The sequence below is a fragment of the Pieris rapae genome, chromosome 15 (genome assembly GCF_905147795.1).
Source record: "Pieris rapae chromosome 15, ilPieRapa1.1, whole genome shotgun sequence".
NCBI classification, from domain to species: domain Eukaryota; kingdom Metazoa; phylum Arthropoda; class Insecta; order Lepidoptera; family Pieridae; genus Pieris; species Pieris rapae.
Window position 1 is genome coordinate 467,210 of NC_059523.1, and position 27,632 is coordinate 494,841.

Consider the following 27,632-nt stretch of genomic DNA (forward strand, 5'->3'; position numbering starts at 1 on the left):
TTGATCTGAAAAATTTATTATTGATCTTACGTCTGGTTTTTTTTCGACTTAGTACAGTTTTAGATTTTAAACAAATGAAGGTAGTTCTTGTCGTAGTAAGACCGTCAGCCAACCATTTAATTTCTAAATATATTATAAACAATGGTTAACGGATAATTTGAGATACTATCTCCAAAAACCGTAGAAAAATTAGATTTATTATTAGCTAAGTGGGGGAAAAGCGGGGGCAGGTATTTAAAAATTTTACAAAAATTACCTTACCTTTTAGACAACCAATCTTAACATAAACAAAAACTTAAGTGTCAATTAGAAATAGTAATTTAATATTTTTTTAAAGTCACTGCGAGTAGGGGATGTCAACACAAACCTATACCACTATATTTTTACTAATATTACAAACAGGAAAGATTCGTACATATGTAACTAACTATTACTATTAATTAAAGAACAAAGGAGAAAGCACAATTTGAATGCTTGTTGTTGTTTTTCTAAAATTAGCTAACAAAGTCAAATTATACGTATTCTAGTTAGGAAATGAAGCTACTTATTTTATTAACGATTTAAAAATGTTGTGCACTTCTGAGGTTAAAAGTCCTTCTAATTAAAATACATTTAAAAAATAAATTTGCATAAAGACAATACAAATAATTAAGTCACCTATGCCAAGGCGTTATTATTTTTACCCAATTTAATAGTTTCGGTTTAATTTAGAAAAAAACTGAAACACCTTAAAAGTGTATCGTGGTGGCGCCACTTACAAATTACATAATATTTTTAAATACACACAACTTTAACATATATGTATATACAATTTTTACTGTTGAAAAAATTATGAAATAAAAATGTACCTAATTATACTAAAATATAAAAATAAATTTCACCCTTGTTTTATTTAGTACGTAAAACGGAACGCAAAACCACCCCTCAAAAGTGAGTCAACCCTCCGACTAGCCCCGATGTTTGCCGATCAAAACCGAGCGCCCCGCTTCCGATATACCACCAAAAACAATTTTTACACCACCACAATTATGTAATTAGTCAAAATAAAATATTTTTTACAATTTTACCAAGTTAGTTAGGTGTAAAATTATTCAAAATCAAAGTTTCGCCATGTAAATCTATTTTTGTGTTCAAAAACGTGATGAGAGGAATATTGATTTTTTAGTGACTGACGTTGTATGCGGAACCTGTGTTTAGTGTTGTTTTAGTGTTTCTTTTAAGGTAATGTATACTTTCCACTATTACCCACTTATTTTTTTCATAGAAATATACACAAATACTATTATAAAATAAGAAGCCAGAGACGAAGCATTTGTGTGCTAAATAAATTGAAATATCGAATTTATTTATTCACGATTCTATGATCGAATGTTAAACGTATATTTTTCAATAAATCAAATTCGATGTCTTTTTATTTTACGAAGTTTTTTAATACTAACAATGACCACATTGTTAGTTTATTTCTCATCACTTTTTATGTCTCATAAGCACATCGCAATTAAGTAAATAGTAAAATCAAAAGTCAGTATTATTTTTAAAAAACTAGTCCGATACAAAAAGAGATTTTTCAAATCAATAGATTCGCTTAGAGATGTTGAAAGAAATATGAGATATGCTTGTTATCTAAATATAAGTAATAAATATAAATATTAATCTTAAATAATATTTTCAATAGAATAAAATTAGTTGCAGTTGATATATGAAAATACTTTTTATCTTTTACGCAGACTAAATCGCAAACAGTGTGTCTGATATACGCAGCTTATTTATAAGAATTTATCAATAACGGTCCTTAAAACGCAAATAAAACAATAAACACAAGCTTTGAAAATTTAATTCATAAATGATTAGACGAAATTCGTTAAAAATAATTTTACTGTAATAAACGCCCATTTAGAATAGAAATTTTCTCTTAATCTGCAGTCGCCTTTAATGTTCTATACAAGATCAGATTGCGGTACAAATATTCTTTTGGTATTATGCCAATCGTTTATTTATTTCAAGTGACCCAATACGATAATTCAATCGGAAGTGGTGGCTATGGTTATGTATTCAGGGAAATATTTTATCACCGATTTGAATCCTGTATTAATAATTGAAGCAATTGTGCTATGATTGTACTTTATGTGATATACACAAAGCTGACATAAATATAAAAAATAGCCTTTATGTATTTTAAATTTTTACGAGTAAGTCGGGAATACGCGCTATGAGTGCGTTGCTTAAGTTTGTCAAAAACGTATTCGTTGTCATAAATATGTATATTGTATATATAACATTTAAATAAAAGATTCAATTAAATATAATTAAAATACTACTTTACTAATAAGGATCTTTTACAACAAATAATATATTTTTAACTTGAATGGCAGTACCGTTAAAATAAATATGTATTTCAAAAATTAAACTAACGAATTATGCCAACATTGACGAATTAATTTATAGTAACGACAATCTTAAATATAGGCATTCCTCTCTATCTAAGGTGCTTTTCTGTTAATAAATTGTATCTCTTGTAACGCTTTACGAACACACAAATATACAGAATTTACTGTATTCTTAACCTTCATAGTAATAATAATAAGAAACTGATAAATAGACAAATTAAAAAAACTAAATTTGATCCCTGTGGCAGTGTACCTTATTGCTGGTAGCATATCCTTGGTGTATTGCGATCTCTGTTGAACGAGGAAAGCACCAGCTCAACGGTACCACCTCCCAGGCGGCACTTACTGTCTTAGTTTGTTCTTAATTCGCTTTAAGCTATCAATTATAAATGAACAGGGCACCTAACGACAATAAAATCATAGCCTGCAGTCCCGGTAAATTGAGTTCTAACATAATACAAATTAGATTTTCTTGTTCATTTATTGTATTTATGTCAACTAAAATTATAATAGATTTTGTTCGAGAAAGTTACGATCGGCCTCCAGTGGCTTCCATAATACAATTTCTGGGCCTAGTAAAAGCTAACCAAACAATAAAAAATAGGTCAAGAATACTTCAGGTAATTTAAAACTGCTTTTACGATTAGGTACTTGTTAATTTCCCTTAGCGTTGAAATTTTCTTGATTTTTTAAATTACATTATTTATACAAAAGATTATAATTTCAATTATATGGAGGAGGTAGAAGATGACTTATGATTATCATTTTTTACCAAAAAAATTAGCATTATTCATATTTTTATTAAAAAAGGACAAATACGAGTTGTGACGTTTGCGTAGTCTGTTTGATAATAAATTTAATTCAGGCGCTAGGACTAATTTTCTGTTATTACAATAAACAACTATATAAATTCAATCCATTAATTTCTATAAAATAAATAAATAAAAATAACTACAAAAACTAATCACAAAGAAAAGTTAAAGTGTTCGTTCCAATGACTTAATCAGAATAAATGCGCCTGTTTTTTTGACTCAACCGTTTTATTTAAAAATAGCATGTGTGTTTTCCAGATATAATGACCGTCCAAGCAGGATTGAGAGTCCACCAAGAGTCGACATGACGCTGTAAACATGGAAGGGGGCACCACGGCCACGGAGGCCTACCAGTATGTGGGGCCTTTTCGCCTCGAAAAGACCTTGGGCAAGGGGCAAACTGGTACGTTCTTAATATTGTCTTGTCTTATGATGGATGGGACGTAAATATGTTGAATTCTGTTATTTGTTCTTGATTCCTTTTAATATCTTAAATGTTACACATTCAAACATAGTGAATTGTTTTATATAGATGAAAATACATATGACGTACATAGTCAATACTATTTATTTAATTTATTGTCTCTGTGTTTCTATGAATATCATTGAGTAATTCATGAGTGGGGTATATTCTATTGAAATTTGTTTGAATGTGAACGTATTTATTATCATTTCTAATATGAATTAAAATACGTCTCTGTATCGTTGAACTCGCCTTTTATTATCGCTTTCGTCTAGAACAACTTGAAACAGAGGGTTTGTGAGTTGATCTGAAAAAAGAAATGTTTAGTAAAGTAGTTGCAAATGTTGCTTCCATAAGCCAGTCTTCGTCATACCCCAACTATGTTTAGAAATGTGTGTGTAGACAATATTTTTTTGCAATTCACAAATGGTTTAAGCATTACCTAGTTATCTATAGAGCTTTTTGTTGTTATTTTTTTCCCCCCAAAATATAGTTTAATTAGCTTACACAGTTAGTAATTAAATAACAAATATAATGTATGTAATAATCCGCTTCTGACAGAATAAGTTACAAACGTCAAAGGAAATATGGTTTTTGAAATAATGTTGTATTTGTAGCATACATAAACACAAATAAGTACGAAACAATGATGTCTATTTTTCATGATAAAATTATTTTTATGATTTTAATAATTATTACTTACTCATATGGATTCCATTTCCATCTGTACGACTATCGCTCAATTGCGACAGAGTAACACTAGGCGGCACAGCTTCGATTGCGCCCAAATACTCTAAAGTTGGTTTTGCAAGTACCCTCGATATGAGGATCAAAATAATGCTGTAAAATTAATAATAAAATTCCTAAGTCTCAGGAAACTGGTCATCAGTGAAACTGACAAACGTATCTGCCCCATGCGTTGTGACATGCAGACTTAAAAAATATGCCCTGGATATAACATGATTTGCTTCAAGTAAAGCTTTTTTACGTACCGTTTCCTTAACACGATATTTTAAAATAGATATTTGGTGAAATTGTATGATTAATTTTAAGACAACTTACCACACTAATGTCTTCATTTTGATTGTCGTTCACTCTGTCGTTGATCTACTTAGGTACATCCGAAGATGGTACTCACAGGAATTATAAAGAGCTGTTACGAGAGTATCATTTTATTAATCAATATTATTTAACCCCCATTTTTTGTGTGCGTTTTGAATAGTATTATTTTCAATTGATAAACATCGAAATAACAATTTATTAGGCATCACGTTTGACCTGTATGTCCGTTTATATACACAAAAATAAGTTCTTTTTAATACCATCAAAGATACACGAGTATATAAAATAATATTAGAAATTAATACATTAATTGTATTTGTTGTTGTGCGGCGCCACTAACAAGATTTACAGAAATTAAGAGTGTGACAGAGAGAATATTATATCTAATATTCACTTTTTGCCTTTTTCTATAATGATACAATTATAAGTAGCCCAAATTAAATTCTCAAAATGCATTTAATCAATGGGCATGTTTTAATGAAAATGCGCGTTACATGTAATAAATGTAGATAGTACAGTACAACCTTAATGCTTTGTTTACGTTAGACCCCTTTTGTTGCACTTGAGAGGTTTTTGTGCTAAAATAAAGTCAGACGCACTTAACTGTAATTGGATTGTGTACATTGGTATATGGCCGTGACATAGTGTCACTGTGTCGTATATCAAAACAATTATACTATGTATAGAACAATGCAACATACTATTTAGATGCATAGAATCATAAATAACGACAGTATTTATACAATCACTAGCGGATCCGACAGACGTTGTCCTGTCTATACGTCTTTAATTTGAAAATTTCAAACTTTTTTTTAATAAGCTAAAACATTCTGGACCATTTTGATGAAAATTATTATTCAAATGTTATGACAATATCTAACGATCCAGCACATAGTCTACAATAACACAATGATAACAAAACTTTTTTTTAATTTGATCGCAGCGCTGTCGGGACAGACTAAAATTAAAATTCGAATATTATTTAAAATTTGACAGTGCGATGGTAGCGCCGTCTGTCGGATCCAATGTAAAACATTCCAAAATCAACAACTACTAATTAATTTAAAAAAACATTGTCCAGCGGACAAAATTGTGAATCTAAACCATTCTCGAATCTCCACGAACACACACAAAAAATTTCATCAAAATTGGTCCAGTCGTTTAGGAGGAGTTCAGTCACATACACACGCACACAAGAAATATATATATTAAGATTTACTATTAGTTTACTTCTTAGTCACGTTACGGTGTTCAAAACATTTAAGTAATGAATATACTGATACCGTATACAACAGTCACTTTTCGAGCGGCTTGATCCCTTATTGTTGCGTAGAGATGTGGGACTTTCTGCATCTTCTACCCCATTTACAACGGAGACTGTTTAGAGAGATGTTCGGACTGATACGTTCAGCTGAGTTTCATCATCGGACGTCAAGGCAGAATACGAATGTATATCTGTATCACTTCGACGTCCACATTTCCACAACTGAGTGTTTCTGACAATTTTTCCCGCGCACCAATACAGCTGAAATATTTCCTAACCAATTCAAATTAGTCCTTCAAAAAAAGCTTATCAAATCTTTAAAATCCGGTAGCGTGCTTGCCAGCCTTCGGACAGTCTCCATGGGCTATCACTTAATAACAGGCCCATCTGCCTCCTGTAACACTTAAAAAAACGAATCGCGTAAATTTAGCCATTAATACATTAAATAATATGGGCAGGAAATGAAACTTACAATTAGCACTGGCGGTGTGTCTGTGTTTGCCATGTATAAAATTGAATTTCAACTGTCGGAAGTATGACCCACTTCTCGAAATTGAATTTTTCGTCTCGTCCTATTTCACGTTAACAGCAAAAGTTGCAATACAATAAATATTTCACAATGTACAATTTATTAAACTATTCATAGTTGGAGTATACTATGATTTATGTAAATAAGATAAATAAATGAAAAAATACGACTACATATACTCATCTCATATTAACTTTGACATTAGTTGAATAATATACTTAATAAATGACGTGTCATATTACTATAGAGTCTATATACACAATTTTAAACATATTTGGTAGCAAAAAATACACATTGAAACATTTATAATAAATATAAAATTATAGTTACAGCAACTCTATATAGATACAAAGATTTCTTAGAATAATGAAACGTGATGCGCCCATTACTTGAAAAACACATCGGTTGTTGTTTTGAAAACTTTTTCTTAAAACCAATAAAGATCATCTTCGTAATATTTTTATCAGACAGTCTTTGAACCGAAAAATACAAGTATTAAGTATTTTAACTTAAAGGCCGGCGACGCACTTGCGAACCCTCTAGCAATGAGTGTTTATCACTTACACAAATGAGCCTTGTGCACATTTTCCACCTGTTGAATAAAAAACAATGAAAATGCATGTCGATAGTACATTAAACACTGCTAAGAACTGAAGAGAGAGAGGGATAATTAAAATTATTAGACTAATAAAATACTTATGTAGTTTTTTAAATAAAAATCTAATTGCCAAACTAAATTCATGACCAGCGAAGTAATAAGAAAAATGCCAATTTTCACTTGTACCGATTTTGCTTTCAGGCCTCGTTAAGCTGGGTGTACATTGTGTAACGGGTAAAAAGGTGGCAATCAAAATAATCAACAGGGAGAAACTTAGCGAATCTGTGCTTATGAAGGTAAATCTAATAATTTGATTCGTACAATTAGTATTTGTAAGAGAAAATTAGTTAGTTAAGGAAAGCCAACAGAAGTGTCAACTGGTGGAAGTAAAAGGGTCTTCTTAAGGATCGAGACTAAGGACTAAATATGACACCCAAATTAAGTGACGTGCAATGCGCGCCTTAATGTGGGACGGAACCGGCTTTGGGATGCTACTTGTGTGGACACGTTAGCTCCAAGAACTCCAAGAACCAAAGCTATCGTGGCCGCAGAGCAGACGGAATATATTATACGGCTAATAAAAATAGAGCAGTGTTGGCCTAGTGGCTTCAGCGTGCGACTCTCTTACCTGAGGTCGTAGGTTCGATCCCCGGCTGTGCACCAATGGATTTTCTTTCTATGAGTGCATATAACATTTGCTCGAACGGTGAAGGAAAACATCGTGAGGAAATTCTGGAGACTGATCACCTACTTGCCTATTAGATCATCAAACAGATTTAAATCTGAGGCCAAGCCCTAAAGAGGTTGTAGCGCCACTGATTTATGTTTTTAATAAAAATATAAGAGTTGGAGGAAAGACTTTGATTTTGTTCCCTTGGGACTCTTTCTTATTTATAAACTATCATAATTAAAATCCAAGAAAAATGTTACTAAGAATAAAACTAATATTAAAAGTACAGTACGTCTGTTAGTTGTGATATCTCGTGGCCCAATTCTAGAATTGTTTTTATATACCTAATGATCGTAAAATATTTACACGATCCATCGAAAACGGTTTAGTACTTCCAGCGTATGATCCAGGTACTTATATGTAACGTACTCTTAACATGTAATCTTTGAATAGTAGTAACAAAATGTATGTAAGCACAGCTTACTTTTAAATAAAAAGTTAATAGTATATATACATATATATCAATATATGTATATTGATCAATTTTTAATATGTTTGTTACAGGTGGAACGCGAAATAGCCATAATGAAATTAATTGAGCATCCACACGTATTGGGGTTATCTGATGTTTACGAAAATAAGAAATATCTGTAAGTTAATTTAATTAATAATAAAAGAACAACGCACTACGCATATAGTCTATAAAGAAAAATACAAATAAAAGAGAGTTACTTTTACTTACCAGTTTACTTAAAGTGCGATTGGATAATTAATTCAATATATAAAAACTAAAAAAACATAATAGGCCGGCATCGCACTAGCAAGCCATATGGCAGTGTCCATGGGCGGGCAATATTACTTAACATCAAGTGAGCATTTTACCCTGTTCTATAAAATAACAATATTTTAATCAAATATATATCGGAGATAACATACTCAGATATAGGAATATAGATAACAGAGGTTTTTTTAAAGTTACTAATGCTAGAATTAAAATAAGCATATTTAATAAAATTATAATAAAATTAGTGGGTCTTACTGTAAAATTTCAACATCTCTTTTATTAGTATTTTTTCTTTATAGACTAAAATCACGATTTTAAAACGTGCTTTTTACACCATGAACTTTGTGCTTATAAAGAAAGAACTAAGACAAGCCGCTAGACAAATACGACTTTTGTATACATAATAATATATTACCCGTAACGTCTTCGGTGATAAAAAGAAAATATTCCACAAAGAGCTATTATATTTTTTTAATTTCAGGTATTTAGTTCTAGAACATGTTAGTGGGGGTGAACTGTTTGATTATTTAGTGAAGAAGGGTCGGCTAACCCCAAAAGAAGCGCGAAGGTTTTTCCGACAAATAATATCTGCTTTGGATTTTTGTCACAGCCATTCTATATGGTAAGTATTTTAATATAGTTTAACAATTAAGTAGCGATTAAACCACGTTATTTCAATAGAGATGACAGCGATTAGTAATCGGCACTCGGTAAGGTTCTTCCATGGGTTTCATTGCCAAACATCCAATTTTAATTGAGATCGCTATTCACATCAGAATGAGCTATTGACATTAAGTGCTATGTATAAATACTAAATGTAGAAAAATTAATGCTTAGCGGTTAGTGCCATTTTGAAAAATCTAATGTGAAGTACCAATTGTGTATCAACCAACGTGTGCCCTACCGATAATCTGGGAAGTAGGTGACCAGAAATGCCGTCTTTGACATTAAACTGCTTTAGTAAATATCCTGTTTATTGTATTTAAAATTATGTTTAGCCACCGAGATTTGAAACCAGAAAATCTGTTGTTGGACGAGCGGAATAACATTAAAATAGCTGACTTCGGGATGGCGTCGCTTCAGCCTGCTGGTTCTCTATTGGAGACGTCGTGTGGAAGTCCGCATTATGCATGTCCTGAAGTTATAAGGGTTAGTAATAGTGTAGCTACAAGAATCTAGACAAGTGATTAAGCAGAAGTCCTCGATTTTAAACTCTTGCTTTTCTTGTTACTCACCACTATTTTGAGAAAAACCATATTTTACACACAATACACAAGTCTTATATAAAAATATATAAATGGAGTTTCCTCTAAATCGAAAGTTCATGTAGGTAGGTATGTTATGCATTTTTAACATTGGTTTTCAACCGAGCCTCGGGACACGATTTTAATAAATGTTTTTGAAAGTTTGTAACGAATAAATTCAAAAAACTACAGGATCGAATTACCTAGCCTAGCTTATATTAATATTTATTTTCTATATATTCCAAAAAAATCCGCCAAAAAAACATGTGTGTACATAAGAACAAGATAAAAATCTTTTCAAAAAAATTATTCTGTTTGTAGAAAAAACGACACTAATAATAGAAAAAAGGTATTTAATACATCTAGAGTTTTATTATAACTCATTATCTAGTTAAATAAATTTTATTTAAAAATAAAAAAATCTAAATTTTCACTATAGCTAACTTCAGGGTGGCGGCTTTTTGCGCGCGAAACGTAAAAATTTAGTCATTAATTTTCCCACGCGCCAAAAGTATAACTTCTAAATGATCAGCTGAAGTAGCGACTGCCCATTGTATTGCGATAAGTATTCTTTGCTTTGTAATAAACTCATATATCGTTTTAGAAAGAGATTAAATAAAACACCATATTACATTATATACATATATTTAAGGGAAAATGCAGTGTTCTACATTTGACAATAGTTCTTAATAAAATCACGAAATCTTATGAAACAAATACAATGTTTATAAATGAATCAAAATAGGAAAAACCTATCCAGTAGATGCTTTACATAATTTTTAATTAAAAAAATGGATAGAACGTAATAATTATTATAAAGAATCGCGATAAATTTCGCAATCACAAAACTAAAAGTGCATTCTAAAGAACTCAACGGTTTTGTATTTAGTAGAAAAATTAAATATACATGTTTATTAAACTATGTGAATCGGGTTTCGGTAGATGACTTAATACATATTACATACTAATTATATCAACATATCATTGAAACTTCAAGCAAAGGCGCCATCATTCGAGGTACTTGTTTTTTTAAATATATACCTAAAGAGTTTAACCTATGTTTGTAAGGTATGTTTATTGAGTCAAATATACGTAAAATTAATAAATCTAACAATATATTATTATATACCTTACCAACATTAAACCTAATTAAGTACTACATTACAATATCTAAAATAGTTAAGTCTAAATTATGGTGCATATTTGAGAAACTATTAGTTTTATATAAAGAGGACCACTTACACAAGATTATTTATGTTTATTTAGATTTAAAAAAGAGATTATTAGTCACATAATTTGGATTATTCCTTTGTGGGAAAAGGTAGTTGTATTCAAATGGTAAATGGTATATTATGACAGGGTTCATAATTAAAATGTTGAAAACATGAAAAAAAGGGAGGTTAACGTTTGTTACATTTAAATAATTTTTTTTTCCAATTATTTCAGACTGGTCCTATTTTATCATATTTATTGTGTTCCAAATTTTGGGGATGTTTTGATTTCCTGAAACTGATGTAGAAAACCTAACAAATGTTTTAAATACAAGAGCAATTTTCCCACCAATCCAAACTGGGGCCGCGTGGTGGATTGTACTTGCCCCATGGTCTTATTAATAGGCAGCAATACTTATGTCCTGTAATTTTGAATCAAGTCAAGATTTTTAACAATTAAATTTTTAGTACCCCAAACCCACCAAAACCATGTTACAAAATATGATTTAATCATCAAAAGAAATGGAAACACCAAGTTCATAAATAATATGTACCAAAAATAGCAAAAAATAGCTAGAAACCATATCTCAATTGACAAAGATTTATTTATCACATAGTAATTTGTACTAAAGACAAATGTGTAAGGATCTGATGTCTTAATGAGCAAACAATATTAAGTGCTTCACAAAAAAATTCACACAGAAAAGAAAATAAAGTGTTAGTTCATAACTAAACATTAAAAACACACACAACTTCTGAAATATTCCCAATATTATTAAAAAACTCAGATCTAGTTGTTTTAAAAACATAAATTGTAAAAAAATATTTAAGAATATTTCACAAGTGCAAAAAAACTTAATCATCATCTACCCTCTGTTTCTTCACTGTTGATGGTGTTGGTGGTGGTGAACAACCAGTGTCTCTTCTTTTTCCTGAATGTCTTGCACATCCTGAAGTTCTGTTTGAGTTAGATTCTCTTTCATTAGTTGGTGAAAACTGCTTAAGCATTTCAACATCATTAAATATCACCTGCGCTCCGCCACCACATGTTGGTACAATATCTCCTTTATACAATTTTGTTTCTAATTCACCATCTGTATCTTGCTCTTGAGATATCAAGCAATATTTAGATGTCTTTGTGTTGGCAATGTCTTTAACATTAGTTAGTTTATTCACTAACTTACTGTTCCCAATGCTTGGTTTCATTACTGTGCCCATGGGAACAAGTTTGTTTGGGGCATGTTCTACCCATCCTTTGCCATCTGCTGATAATGATCTGCGGTGGCGCGGATTCGCAATGGCTACACCACGTCTGGAACGTGATGTTTGAGAATCTTTTGATTGTGCAATGAATGGTGAAAGTAAATGGGCGGGAAGGGCTCGAGGTGTAGAACCAGGAGTAAAGTCCCTCACACTTGTCTGTGCCCCAGTATCTAAACGCTTTTCACCTTTTAAAGCATTTTCAATTATTCGAAGCCTATTTTCTTTTTCTTCATTGGCATTTTCCAACCGTTCTTTTTCTGATATGATTTCTTTAGCTTTTTCATGTTCCGCAGCCATTTTGTGCTGATATTTTCGTTCCAAGAGCTTCTTTTGCTTTGCCTTGTCAAGTTTATTTTGGTTTAGTAAAAGATCTTTTTCTTGCATCTCACGTTTTAAGGATGATGTGTATTCAGTCATTTCTGTTAGTTTTTTTTGATAATTTATGACCTCATTTTCTGACCTGGTAAGGCGTTCCTCAAAAGCATGATTGCGACGTTTTTCTGTAGACAACTGAGCATTTAAAGATGCGTTTTCACTTCTTAATTCTAGGACCTCTTTTTGAAGATCAAGTAAAGCTGAACGGAATTTTTCGTCTTTGAGAGCTAAAGTTCTTCGTAAAGTTTCTCGGCGATTAATACGCATTTCCAAGTGCGCCATTAATTCTTTAGTAATATGAGCTGCCTGTGAGCTATTCAGTTCAAGGCTAGGGAAGTCTGGACCAAGACTATAAACAAGACCTAAGTCCAACTCCAGATCTTTAGCTTCAGGTTTTTCTAATTTATCACGAGCCATGTTAAATAATCTGTTAGCTTTTCTACGACCAGACATTAAACCAATAGAGGCTGCTATATCTGTTATTTGAGGCTTTGCTACTTCTACTTCTGCAGCCATTTCAGCAAATCTCATTACTTGAAGTGTTTCATCATAATCTTCTGCTCTGGGATTTGCACATACTATCATTCTAACCTGACCTTCTCCCTCAAAGAAGTTCTTAAATAAGTGAGTAATCCTTGACTCACGATAAGGTACCTTATTTTTTGCAGAATTAAGTTGGTTTTCTCTTAACATTTCTAAGCATGTTCTTAGAGTCATAAGAGATTTATTAATGTTACTGGCCTCTCGTAGCCTGTCTCCCGTGTTTTGTGTTCTGTTTGTCCGTTCACTGCCAGCAAGATCAACAAGACTCAGTTGACTTATTGTAATAAATTCCTTTTTTTGTATCACAGCTTCTCCAACCTCATCAACTGGTGCCTGCACCAGGCGTATAGTAAAAACAGAATGACTTCGACTAGATTCGGCATTTAGATTAGTGTGAGCCATGCGTTTTCTTTTTAAGCCTAAATAAAAAGTTTCAAATGCTTCTTCTGCTGACTTAATTTCTACTTCTGTTACATTATGAACATACATTTTATGAGATGCATCTTCTCTAATCATTTTTGTAGACAGGCTTTTGCTAGGTGGACCATCTTCAAGTAAATCAAAAACACTATTGTTGTATATCTCAATGTATGTGACAAAAACTGCATACTGGTTGTCTTCAATAACACCATCTACCTTACTTATATCTGTATTGGACATAACTAAATCTGGATTTGAATTATTTTTTCGACCACTGCGAAACTTGTGTAATTCTTTCTGCCGTTCCAACATTGCTTCAGCTTCTGTCTGAACATCAAACATATTCATTCTATCCGGCTTGAAGATATATTTATGTGCTTGCAATTCATTTATTGTTTTGAAAATAACATTCAAACATCTCGGAAGTATCCCACAGTTTTGAGTATCACCCGTCATTGTGAAAGTTTTACCGCTCCCAGTGACTCCGTAAGTAAATAAAAGTCCATTCTTACCTTTGATTAAGCCATCCACTAAAGGATATGCTACTTTATCGAAGATTTCTTTTTGATTAGAATTGGGCGGGAATACTTCTTTAAAAGTGTATTTCATCGTTTTACTATTTTCATTTCGGTAGGCTAACGCTGTAGGGGGTGGCACCATAAGGATTGTGGTTGGGGAAAGTATATTAATGCAGGAATTATCGTTTTCATTTTGCATCGGTCGTAAACGGCAATAAACATGTACCGGGTCTCGGTCTCCCTGGTATAAATTTTGTTTACTTCTACTTGGCGTTCGCATATCATTTAGTCGCGTTCTTGACTTAGCAGACTTCATTTTTAACAAAACACTATTTCACTTTCGCAACTTATTTTCAACCGTTGAATCCGTTTATAAAACTCAAAGCAACGGTCAACGGTGGTATGATTTCGTAAATAGCATGAATTAAATAAAGAGACTGTCAACAATTTCATCGAAGTTATATGTTTCTCTTTCTAACATATGGATATTCCTACTCCTTTTCTTCTACTTGTCTCTGTCTAAATAACAAACTGACAGTACACGTATATTATTCCATTAAGTCGGTTAATATTTGTGACAGTTGACTAAGCCATAAGATGTTAAAAGAGCACTGTGACGTGAATTATTTAATGTCAAAAGTAGGTGAAAATATTTTTTTTCGTCTTGATTATTCACGTGATAAAAAATAAAAAATGCAATTTAAATAACTTAAGATTGTTTTATATGTTATAACTTATAACTTATAAATTACTTTTTATTATAAAAACTAAAGAGTAAAAATTAAAGTAGACGACTTACGCTTGTATGGTATGCAACTTCCATACTGGCGTTGTTTATTTTAATGTTTATGTTTTAATATGAAAAAGAATTGAAAAAAAATGTGGACACGAGGACAGAGAATCAAAATCATGAAATCACTGGAAAGTTAAGAAATATAGTTAATATCCTGCCTGGATATTAATCATTTGATGTCACTGTCAAACAAATAGCAATGATTTATGGTTTTCTTTTGGTTTTGTTCGCTCTGTGTTTCGATACCGAACTTTAATTTTATTTGACTTTAGCGGCAATTTTAAAAGTTTTTGGAAAATCCTCGATAATAATAGTGAATTTTCAGTATAATTTTTACATATTCTTTGTTACAGGGAGAAAAGTATGATGGCAGACGGGCTGATGTTTGGTCTTGCGGAGTTATATTATATGCGCTACTTGTTGGGGCATTACCGTTTGACGATGATAACTTGAGACAACTTCTTGAAAAGGTAAGTTTTCTAAGCTATCCTTTACCATCCTTAAAATTCTAGAGTATAAGATTTATTGAGTCATTTTTTATGTAAATAAGTTTATTAATTTGAAAGCTTTCACGAAGTTTTCACGTTGCTCCCGACTATTTATGTTGGTTTAAATCAATCAATAATAATTACAGGTGAAGCGTGGAGTGTTTCATGTGCCACATTTTGTGCCACCTGATTGCCAGCAGTTATTACGAGGAATGATTGAAGTCAATCCTGAAAAAAGAATGACAGTATGTATGAAACATATTATCAATATATACCTCCATTTGACTCAAAGTAGAATTCTATAAGCTTTTAGCTATTTTAACAGACAAAACTCATACCATACCTGGGTCATGGTACAACAAATTTGTCTTCCAACTCAGTTTTTATTCATTAATACATAATTTTTAGTTGTCAAAATTTATTGCATTACTTTTAATTTCCTGTGTTATATCTGTATAAATTTTGTATGGAATTATATAGAAATTTATTTTATACAAAATTGTTTATGTAAGTGTACAATAAATAGGTGATTATGTGTATTATTTTTTTCAGTTAGCAGAAATAACAAGACATCCATGGGTGACAGCAGGAGGTCGTGGAGAGTTAGAACAAGAGTTGCCAATGATGGAGGTGGTTCAGACAAGAGTCTTACCATCAGCTGAGGCAATAGATCCTGATGTACTACAGGCTATATGTAGTCTGGGGTGCTTTAAACATAGGGATAAGCTGATACAGGATTTATTAAGTGCACAGTATGTATAGCTATCAATTATATTTTAACAGTAAATAAAGTTAGTTCTCTAATTTTTTAATCCTAGATTTTACAAATAAACAAGACCTAATATTTAGACATAGTATAGTGATCATGTTGTTAGATGTAAGAAAATTAATAACTATTTGCAGTTGTAGGATAAGAATTGTAAGCTAGTAAATTAGCATTTATATGGTAATGGAAAAAATTCTTCATATTGATTTGTCTGAAATTTATTTAGTGCCTTTCTTCTTTCTTGTATATAAAATTGTAATGTATGTGTATATGTAACTAAATTAAAAAATTGCTGGACCAATTTGAATGAAAGAAGGTTTAGATACTCAAATCAGCCTGCTAGATGGTGATGCAGTCGTTGCTTGCAAACTTTGTTTAATTGCATAACAGCTTGAAATATCAGGCAGTACAAGATTTGTCGGGTCCACTAGCTTAAAATATAAAACCTTTTGTTTCACAACACATACAAATTGCATGTAATATTCTAGCCACAATACAGAGAAAGTGATATACTTCCTTCTGCTGGAGCGTAAAAGGCGTCGGCCTGCTAGAGATGATGAGCCAAGGCCACCTGCTTTAGCAGCGCCCACAGATCCACCACGGAAACGACTTGATACCTGTCGGGTGAGTTATTATTATTGGGTTTAATGATGGAAGTAATTTCAAAACGTCCGTATCGTGTATTAAATTGCAATGCAAGTCCTCGGCATTGTTGACTGCCTATTATATGTATCTTGAATTTTGTGTTAGGCAGATGATCAGCTATAGGATTGATAGTACCAACTCTCGATGGCGGTAAGCATTCTTTGGTTTTTATAAAATTGCTCCTGGAATCAGCGTTAAGTACCTGTATCGAGGTTTCCAATAATTCCAGGTCGCCACAACTTGCATTCAATTTTTGTTTCTTTACTTTCCGATTTTGCCCCTTCTTTTGTTTTTTGCTTCTTGATGTGTTGGGTGTAGAAATATTATGAGGTGAAGAACATATTTCTTTTAGATTATTTATGGTTTCTTTTTGTTTTGAAATTTCGAGATTTTTAGTGGAATATTCAAGTAATAGGTTTTCAATTCTTTGGTGCGCTAAATCCAATTCTAATTCTATCGGTGTCAGTTGTAGTATAATTTACCTAGGAAGTGTGATACAAGAAGTATCCACTGGTTAAAACTAGTAGATGGGATCAGAACAATTATATTGCAAATACATTAATGATTGAAAATTATTATTTTCTTTTTTAGTGTGTGTGATACTCCTGAAAGTCATTCCCTTCCTGTCTGAATATTTTTACCCCAGGAAATTCGCGTTCGGTGGTCTTCCACGGTCTTCACAAGATATTTTCTTTTGCAAACTATCAGACTGTGGAATCGATTCCCAGTGAGGGACATCTCATATATTAAGATGATATGTTTGTGCGAGAAATATTAAATTGTATTTTTTAAATTTATTTCAGGTGAATGGCCAATCGGCACATTTTGGTCAAATAAGTGAAGGGTCGCCCATTACCCCAAGGCGATCTCAATTCAGGTACTCAACTACATTGTGCTAACATTAATTATAATCTCATTTTAATTTTTTAAAGATAAAGAAATATTGGTAAGACCTTGTCAGGCACAGGAGCCTGATCACCTAATTGCCTATTGCGAAATTTTAATAAATCTGAAGGCCCAGAACTAAGAAGGTGGTAGTGCCACTGATATTTTTGACATTAAATATTATATTTTTATATATTAGGTCTTCCAGTAGACGTGGTGAAGGCAGAAGTTCTCCCCAGCTGTCAGCGAGTCCTCCTGGTGAGACTTATTATCATATTATTATTTTATCATTTGTGAGCAGCGAATGCTCCCCTGAGGTCATGGGTTCAAAACCCGGCACGACCAATTGCCTTTCTTGTTATACATGTGAGGAAACATCAACCAAAAAAGTAAAAAACAATTATAATTATTAAGAAAATTAATACAGAAATCTTCAAACATTAAAGATTGTAAGTGGCAATGGCGATAAAAAGATTTATTTATAAGATTAAAAAAAAATCGACAAAAAATGTTAAATCTAAAATAAATTAATTTATTTTATTAGCGACATTTGTTTTGTGATCCACCACCATGCCTCCTGCTGATGCTGATAGAGGACAAATCTCTGTTTTTTATTTATTTTATTATTCTTGATTACTCAAGATGTCATATGGAACATGGTGTAATGGTTGCAGCTCCTTACAAACGTTGTGTAAAAGAAAAAACTTGGCTATTAAAAAGAGTGGCGGAGAGTTTATTGTCAATTCTTCTCTTCCGTTCTACGCCCTTGATTTGAGAACTGGCAGTAAATGTAAAATTAGAAGCATTTAATGTATATTTCTTTTTTGACATTCATAAGTGTACATTGTGTTACCTTTATGAATAAATGATTTTTGACTTTTATAGCTGTTCACACTCCGCACCGGGTGTCTTCCCTGGGAGGAACCCCGGCTACACCTGGTTCACCTTTAGGTAAATAAACCTAGTTTTTTAAGTAGCTATAATACTAAAATGTAACTAAAAGTAGAGAATCACATTTTAATTTTTTTTATGATACTTCATCAAAATCAATCAAAATCATAAATATATAAAATGTGACCTGTTTGTTGAATTTGAATAATACTTAATAAATTTAACATTTTTTTATTTATATTTGTTAACATATTTCTCGGAAACTAATTGATATTTATCAATTATACTAAAGATATAGCTGATGATGGAATACATAATATATATAAATCAATAAAATTATTAAATAAATGATACTAATTGGAATAAATGATTTGACTTTGCATTTATAAATTGCAGCTTCACCGTCAGTTCGTGAACATCATCATCAAAGAGCGAACTCTACTGGACCAACGATTAGCTTAAATATTAGTAAGTATTGAGGACCAATTTTCTATTTTAGTTTTTTTTTGAAACTTACTTTTTTTTTTTTGAAAATTTTTGCAGCAACTTAGACAATCATGAGGTTGTCATTGAGACAGTAATTCCATCTCTGGCTCTGCTTCAAAAATAAAATCATTTTTTTAAATATATTATAAACGTTTTCAATTTTTTAAGTAATTACAAATATTATTGACAAAACTTTTGGATTAAAATCACACCACATATTTTATCTGAAATATATAATGATGTACAAATATTATTTATTAATTTTAATAGTAGTTTACATGTACCTAATTACTAAACGAATACATCAACCAATACCGTGTATTTTGTCTTGATCTCCCTTACTCTCTTATCTTTCTCTATCTCTCCCTTTTCTTTAACAAAAACGCTGCACATCTTCGTGACGCTATTGTTATTATTATTGCGTTTCATCAGTAAAATTTTAATCATTCGCCTAACGAAGTTTCACTTCAAAAACATTGTGAACACCCAAGTGCCTATTTGGTGAAATTTTAGAAAAGATAGTTTGTATATGTTATATACAATATTATATACTATATTATGTATAGTGGTTGTCTGGAAGAAATCGCTCTAAAGCGATAAGGCCGCCAGTTGCTTGTCATTAAATTATGTTTAATATTTTCCCTTTATGTAATGCAACGAAGTGTTAATAAATAAATAAATAATAAATATATATTTTAGACATAGCATTATGTATGAGGTTAAGTTTAATAAATAAATAGTAATTTTGTATAGTAATAGTATGTAATGAATTGTTCACTTGTAGGTGGTGAACCAGGCGAGGCCGTGATAATCATCAACGAATCCCCAATGGTCGGGTCCTCGGTAGCCGTTCGACCTCATAGTCCTTCGCATTCACATAGAGGTGAGAAATAATATAAATATTTACTTCATATATATTAAAAGTTTAATAAACTAAATATTATGACACTATCTGGTAATATATTCTTGAAGCCTTGTATATACAAAATAATGTATACAATTTTAAAACAAATGGTGACTTTGTTTTGTTTTGACCAATAAAATACCCGTTTCACCTGTATAATACGCGTAATAGAATAATAATTATATATAACCTAATTTAATATAAACCAGGCTCCATAAGATAAACCACTCCTTATATGGAAATTGTATTCTTACAACAAACTCCCAAGCGAAATTAGAGAATTAAATAAATTGAAAGCCCTTGTTAAAAGTAAATTAATTAATAAAGCCTTTTATAAATGTGACGAATACTTAAATGATCCTAATCCTTGGGATTGATTTGCTCCAGTTAAACAATTTGTATTAAAAACTTGGCGATTGAAAAGAGTGGCGGAAAGTTTCTTGCCAGTTCTTCTTGCCCGCTCTACGCTATTGACTTCCAAACTGGTAGTAAATGTAAATTTACGATTAATTTAATTTTTTTTGACGTTCATAAGTGTACTTGTATACCTATATGGATAAATATATTTTGAGTTACAATAAAGGCATAATTTGGGAAAGACGGAATAAATGGTAAAACCATCAGAAAACATTAGTTTAGACATTGACAACTTTTTTGATATAAACATACTAACACATGATACATACTAAATGTTAAAATATTTACTAACACAGGATAACTAGATATAAGTGGATCAGGAAATAAATTTAGGCTAAATATAAATGAATACATTTTATGAGAAGGTTATGATTTTTCTTTCTGATGTTTTAAACAGAAAAAACATAGTTTTTTGTAGAATTGTTTAACTGTACAATATTTAAAACTTATATTATTTTTTCAGTACGTGAGAGGTCTTCCCTCCCCGGGCCTACGACACAGTCGCCTGCGCAAACTCTGTTCCCAAATTTAGGCACAATAGCAGGTATTCAAAAAATATATATATATATATACATATATACAGATGTGTATTCCCATGGAAGGTCTAATGAAGCCGGCTTATTCTGTTATTTATCTAAACTTGTTGCAATTACAACTACTTTATATACAAATGCTGTTATGCCCCATGCCCCAACAGTTCCAAGTGGGGCATCTTCGTCGGGCGCGGCGGCGCCTTGGCGAGCGAGATTAGCCACAATCAAGAACTCCTTCCTTGGATCACCTCGGTTTCATAGGAGGAAAATGCAGAGTGAGTAGCAGAAGACATTAAAGAAGAAAATCACATTCAATTGAACATTTTTTTGTTGTCGGTTAATAAAAATAAAAAAAAACTTTTAAACTGACTTTAAGACATAAGAATATATTATATCCTATTTAAATAATGTTCTTATTGTATTAGTGATATATTTTTTATTATTTGTACAAGATCTTAGGTTTTTAGAAGACCATATCCCACAAAGCAAATACACAAAAAAATAACTTCTCGAATTTAGTTTTTTTTAAAATAGTTTTACTGATGTTTTCATTATGACATGGGCCTTAAAATTTATCATAATACACAAATAATAAAAAAATATGAGAAGCTAATGGTGGGCGTATTTGGAAATATCAAAACACTTTGGTATCAAACACTTGGACAAATACTTAAAAAGAACTATAAATACTGGAAATAGCTGGAAATTCTTCACCTTTCCACCTTACTATGAAGAATATTTCGCTTCCAGCGTCTTCAGAAGAAGTCCACCTGACACCGGAGAGCTCCCCGGAGCTGACCAAGCGATCCTGGTTCGGATCTCTTCTCCTATCGGCGGATAAGGAAGAGACCTTCACTGCTCTCGTGAAGGGGAAACCACTGGCTACCGTCAAGGCTGATCTAATACACGCTTTTTTGAGTGTATGTATGCTTTTTTTTTTGTTTTTTTTTTGATATTTTTGATTCCAAAAAAAAAAACAAATTTGATTTGATATTGTCCGTATTTAGCATAAAACATATCAGTATGATCAAGTATATATATATCTTACTATTAATGATTCTATTATCTAAAGACTGAACTATTTCCTAAGATGTTCATGTCAAAATCCAACTTTGACACACGGGAGTCAAACTTGTCAAAGTTAGCGTTAAATTTTGATTTTGAATGTTACTCAAGAACTGTCGACTTGTGCTTTATAGTCGTCCAAAAAGTAGTTTTTTTTATTACAGATAGCGGAATTATCTCATAGTGTGCTAAGTCCGATGTCATTTCGCGTGGAATACAAACGGGGTTCCAACGCCCCAGCCATGTTCCAGAGGCATGTGAGATTCCAGGTGAGTGTAGCTTTTAATGTGGAATTTATATTACGATATACCAAATATAAAAGGAAATGGCGTTTGAAAGCACGGATAAATATTTGACAACTAATATAAGTCAATCCGTTTCATTCCTGACATTATTTATTTTTGACATTAAGTATTAGAATTTTTTGTTTTTTTTTTTAAATTCGTCAATTTTAAAAGGTTATTCTGCTGTTAAAAATGCTAAACCAAATCAAAAACAATGAAAATCACGAATTATATATGTTTGTACATCCCCCCTTTTTATATTTTTAGACAGAAATTTTTAAATAATTATATGTTAAAAATTAAGCAAGTAACTTTTAATATTTTATTTCAAAATATATTTATACCGAAAACTTTAGACAGTAATATTGATAGAAAAATATTTACTACCCTCACGAATTTTATACGCAATTTGGCTGTTATAAACTACCGCCTTTTAAACAAAATATTTCAGGTGGATATATCAACGATAACGAAAGCGCCGGGTGAGAACGGGAAAGAATATTTGTATGCCATCACATTCACACTACTCTCTGGTGAGTATATGTATATATATTTAAGACACAGTTTTTAGAATATATCAAAAAATTTAGCTGTAATAAAATTATATTTCATTATATTGTTGTCAAGTAATATGTTTTATCAATTTATATTTAATATAAATAATGCTACCAATCCTTAAAAAGCAAACAAGGCACCCGCGAGCCCTCTGGCTTTGATTGTCCACCGATATCACTTTAGCCTTCTGCCCGTTTGTCCGGTTCCAAAACCGATTTAATGTTTTATTTGAATAAATAACTATTATTTTATATGAATGTTTTTCTGAAAGCCCAGATGATTCTTTTTCGAAATAAGTATTTTAGAGTTTTAGGAAAAAAGTTGACTTTGCCAAAAAAATTTAAACGACAATTCATCACATGTCCAGGGAAAGGAAATAACCTCCTTTTTGTAAAGTCAGTTAACAAAATGCCTCATGCCCCATTGTCTTAAGACGCACGAGATGCTCAAGATCATGGTTTCAGGTAACATCCGCCGCTTCCGGCGAGTGTGCGAAGTTGTTCAGGCGGCAGTGTGCCGGGCCCCCGGGGCCTCCAGGGCTCCGGCCCTCCATCCTCCCTCTCCTAGGGCTTCGAGGCGGAATATTCAGCCGCTCAGTAAGTATCATCAGGGCTTGAAACGTCACAGAAAGCACTCCGATTGGTCCACGCCTTACGTCTCCTTTCTTTTGCTTAGATGCGAACGAAATCCCGGACAGCCCGGAGACTCCGCAAAATCAAGAAGACAGCGATTGCTCGGTATTCGACTCTCACACGCCCGGCAGTCAGACTTCCATCGAGAGGTTCGATCAGGTGAGGAAGAGATGGGGCTTAAAACTTATGTAGAATCTAGATTTCCAGGGTGATTGCTAAGCAGAATATTCTAGAATCATCTGGATGGTCTGTTTCAAAAGAGACTTCCTTTTGCGAATAAGCGAATTCTGGATCAACTACCATGATGTCTTTACAAATGTCGTTCAATTGTTTAACACACTCCTCTCTCAAATATGGGCAAGGCACCCACAATAATGGGTGTCCATGAGCTGCGATGATTTACGTTTTTGGGCTTCCCGTATGTTTTGCAATATAATAAAAAAATTTTATATAGACAAGGGATTTTATTATAGAAGAAATTGTTTTTTCTTGTTTATATTTAAAAAATTGTTATGACAGTATATTGTTTCATTTAAGTAAGAATTTCCTTTCTTAAAGTAAAAGCTTTATTATCCACAATAAAAGGATGTTAAGGTAAAAATATTTTTTTTTAGAATTAAACTATTGTTGCACAGGAAGAATACTTACTGTACATAGGACACGAAATTGAAAACTGAAAAATGTGCCCGGACAAAAAGTTTGTAATCTCTGACATGTCAAAAATAATAGCTGTGAGAATTCTACGCAATTAATAATAATAAATCTGGCATTGAGAGTGACTATGGGCATTATTAAATGATACCGCCCATAGTCATCTAATATTAATTAGGAGGGCCTCTTGCCCCTTTTCCCTGTTTTTTAAAAACCACCACACCACAGATTGACAGATATCGTCATTAAGATCTTAAAAAAATAAAATTGTTTATTTGCTATGATAGTGGTTCTATTACATAGATTAATTATTAAAAACTACACAATCTGCCATATATAAATAGGCATATAATGTCATATAACCATAATAATAGATAAGTTATTTAGAAATTGTGTCAAATTCTAACGAATCTATTACACTCGTCTACGCAATAAAAGCACATTGTCTTTAAAAATTTAATCAGGCAACATTCATGTACTTTAAATATTTTCAGAATGGCACTCATACATTAGGTTCAAACTCGTCTGTCGCGAGTGGATCCAGTGGATATAAGGTTAGTTATTTCATACGACTTATGTAAATAATATGGGCGTAATAATAAAAAAAAATACTGAAATTGTTCTTGAAAACCTTTTAAACTTTCGATATTTTATTCGAGTTTCGAGAAAAAGGCAGGTCTAAGTCGCATTTTTTTAGATAATTAACATCCAAAAAATAAAAATTTGCAACTACCCGACCGTTTCAACCAAACATAAAAAATGATAAAAAGATCGAATTTAGTCCGAATTCCATGTTATTCGTATTTAATTTTTTTGTAAGTTCAGGACTTACATTCAGCCTCCAACAGCAACAGATTTCTTTGACTATCCTTTTGTTTCGAAAATCGCATTGTGCATAATAATGGTGTGATAACAGCAGGGCGTGCGATGTCGGCGCGCCGTAGAGCCGGCCTCAGCTTCGCTTGACCACGAGATTATGAGTTGCGGACGAGACTTGCCCGGTGAGTCTTTGCACGCTCATAGCGATAGCACTCTTGTTTTTCATTCTTTATTGTTTAGCCAGTTTCGTATTCAATGCTTTCGCTTCGATTCTGAATATTTCCCATATGGCACTGTATATAACAGTTATTTCACATTCGCTTTATTATTAGCAACATGTTATTTTGATGTGAAACATCTATAGCCGCACGTAAAACCTATTTCTGGCGTGGCGACGCATGCCGTGGCGACGCGTCGCCACGCTATATGATATACAGTCTAAATGCAGTAGTAAATTTCACATTAAAAAATATTTAATGAAAATAATGTTTATTCAACAAATAGGCATCGTTATCTGGAAAAAAATTGTAATATTTAATTTTATAATTATGACATATTTAGTTCCTATCACAATCTATTCTTTTCTGCATATTACTTTTACAAAATAATGTCGATGTTTCACATCTGCCAGGCGTGCCGTGACAGCTCTAATTTTTTTTACATACAAAACTTTTATATTAAAAAAAATTATTTAATCCCTATAAACTTATTTCAAGTGACTAGCTTAGAATTACCTGAGAATTAGTGGGTTCGGTGAGGGACTCATCCCTAAGCTCGTAGGTTCTTACCCCGGCTGTGCACCAATGCACTTTCCGTCTATGCGCATTTAACATGCGTTGGGACGGTGAAGGAAAACATCGCAAGGAAACTGGCATGCCTTAGACCCAAAATGTCGTGTGTCAGGCACAGGAGGCTGATTACCTGATGCAGAAATCTGAGTCCCAGACCTAAAAAGGTTGTAGCGACACTGATTGATTTATTTTTTTACTTTAGGTACACATACAAAGCGGTCATCATCCGAGTGTAGGGAGTCCACTTCGTCTCCTCGCCGCGGACTCGAATCCCGGGACTCGTCTATAAAAGACGAGCTTCGCCGCAACAATTCACTTCGCGAACGTCGCGACGTCACACCGACGTCACTGGCGTGAGGTCATCAATTTGTGCGCAGCCGTTTTCGGCGTTTTTATCGACGTATTGTTTTGTGCGATTGGCATTTTTAATTTGTTTCAAATTTTATTTGTTGAAATTATCTTTAGTGTACACATTTAAATGACTTTTTAATGCTATTTTTTTAATGGCTTTTTTAATGCTATTAAAAATGCGTTATATTTTATTATTTTTAAAATTTGACGTTTCCAGGGCTTTATATATATATAAATTATTATTATTATTATATACTATCTAGTGAAATGTCTAACAGTGTAAATAATTTTATTCGTGATTTATATACTATACATATATGTTTCTTTACTTTGATTTGGATTTTGAACAATAAAAATGTCAATTGTCTATTTGTGGCAAGACAAAAAAAATGTCGATATAATACTTACTACCAAATTAATTCAAATCGACAGTTGTGAAAAAACGGACGCTTCTAACTGTACGCTCATTTTTGACAATGTCACTGTCAGGTCGATGACTGCCATCCTTCAGAATGACATCTGACAGTTTGACTTTAGGCTAGATAGCTGTAAGTAGCAAGCTTTATATGTTACAAAATTGAAACCGGCCATTCACTAACGCTATCCAGTACTGATTATTTAGCTAAGGCCCGACGCCATGAGATCCAATTATTAGTAATATATTAATAATAAATTTAATTCAAAAGACCATCATTTCTATTGCACATATATCACTATTTCCTCGACACCTGGCCGTCTTCTGTCAGAATTGTCGGGTTTCCTTACTAAAATTGGAAAGCGCGGCGTCTGATATATCGCTGTATTTTTGCAAAATCCCTTTACTGCCTATATGTATAAATTGCACATAGACAATGTCCAGTTTACGTATAATACCTATGTGTAAGCGTTTTCGCTGACGTCTATTATCTATTCCTAAAAGTTGGCGGGAAATTTGAATGAGTTCTGTAGTTCTTAGTATTTACGCGGGGATTTAGTTGATATTTTTGGATTTATTTTTTTGGTTTTAATTAAAGTAAGGGTTTGAGCAGTTTATATATTTGGTTAACTTCAGTATTTTACATAAACAAGATGGATTTTTTTGGTGTATATAAAAATATTTTTATTCGTTAATAATTTACTGCGTTTTTTCTTCCATTCTAACGCCAGTATCTTACAGAAGTGATATCACATTGGACATTGGAACAGAGTACAGGTTTCTAAGTTCCTTTTTTTATGAAACTTAATCCCCGCGTCTATGGAAATACCAATTGTAGTACTATGCACGTGGCATATGTTAAAGTGTAAATAATATTATATTTAGATTCAAACGCACATTCCCTGTTAGAGTTAATATGATTTTTAGTTTGCGAAGATTTATTTAAATAGTTGGGGTTTGCAAAATATTTGAAAAGAATAATTTCTAGAACTTAACGATTCAATTCATTTGGATGTTTTTAAGATTCTGTTGATCTAATTTTTTAATTTTTTTTACGGTCATTGGTAAAAATCAGTGCGTAGAGCGGGTGAGAAGAACTGGCAAGAAACTCTCCGCCT

General features: G+C 32.3%; 2 protein-coding genes and 1 long non-coding RNA gene across 3 annotated transcripts; 1 reads left to right on the top strand and 2 right to left on the bottom strand.

Moving 5' to 3' along the window:
• Nucleotides 1-972: 972 nt before the first annotated feature.
• Nucleotides 973-26,259, top strand: LOC110998231 (serine/threonine-protein kinase BRSK2). The gene is made up of 25 exons (XM_045631395.1): nt 973-1,221; nt 3,458-3,602; nt 7,317-7,411; nt 8,350-8,435; nt 9,051-9,191; nt 9,568-9,718; nt 15,290-15,406; nt 15,571-15,669; nt 15,977-16,176; nt 16,679-16,814; nt 17,639-17,712; nt 17,920-17,978; nt 18,606-18,671; nt 19,008-19,079; nt 19,882-19,980; nt 20,882-20,962; nt 21,116-21,226; nt 21,702-21,871; nt 22,181-22,285; nt 22,752-22,833; nt 23,320-23,451; nt 23,531-23,646; nt 24,633-24,692; nt 25,055-25,139; nt 25,951-26,259. The coding sequence occupies exons 2-25, from the start codon at nt 3,518-3,520 to the stop codon at nt 26,103-26,105; spliced, it is 2,577 nt and encodes an 858-aa protein (XP_045487351.1). The 5' UTR covers nt 973-1,221; nt 3,458-3,517; the 3' UTR covers nt 26,106-26,259.
• On the bottom strand, nt 3,595-4,767 carry LOC123689790. The gene is made up of 3 exons (XR_006750677.1): nt 4,725-4,767; nt 4,366-4,502; nt 3,595-3,969 (listed from the first exon to the last, which is right to left on the bottom strand). It is a non-coding gene; the product is annotated as an uncharacterized LOC123689790 (long non-coding RNA).
• On the bottom strand, nt 10,448-14,557 carry LOC110998230 (kinesin-like protein KIF23). The gene is made up of 2 exons (XM_022266761.2): nt 11,895-14,557; nt 10,448-11,446 (listed from the first exon to the last, which is right to left on the bottom strand). Exons 1-2 carry the CDS (start codon nt 14,457-14,459, stop codon nt 11,423-11,425), a joined length of 2,589 nt encoding a protein of 862 aa, XP_022122453.2. The 5' UTR covers nt 14,460-14,557; the 3' UTR covers nt 10,448-11,422.
• Nucleotides 26,260-27,632: the final 1,373 nt, after the last annotated feature.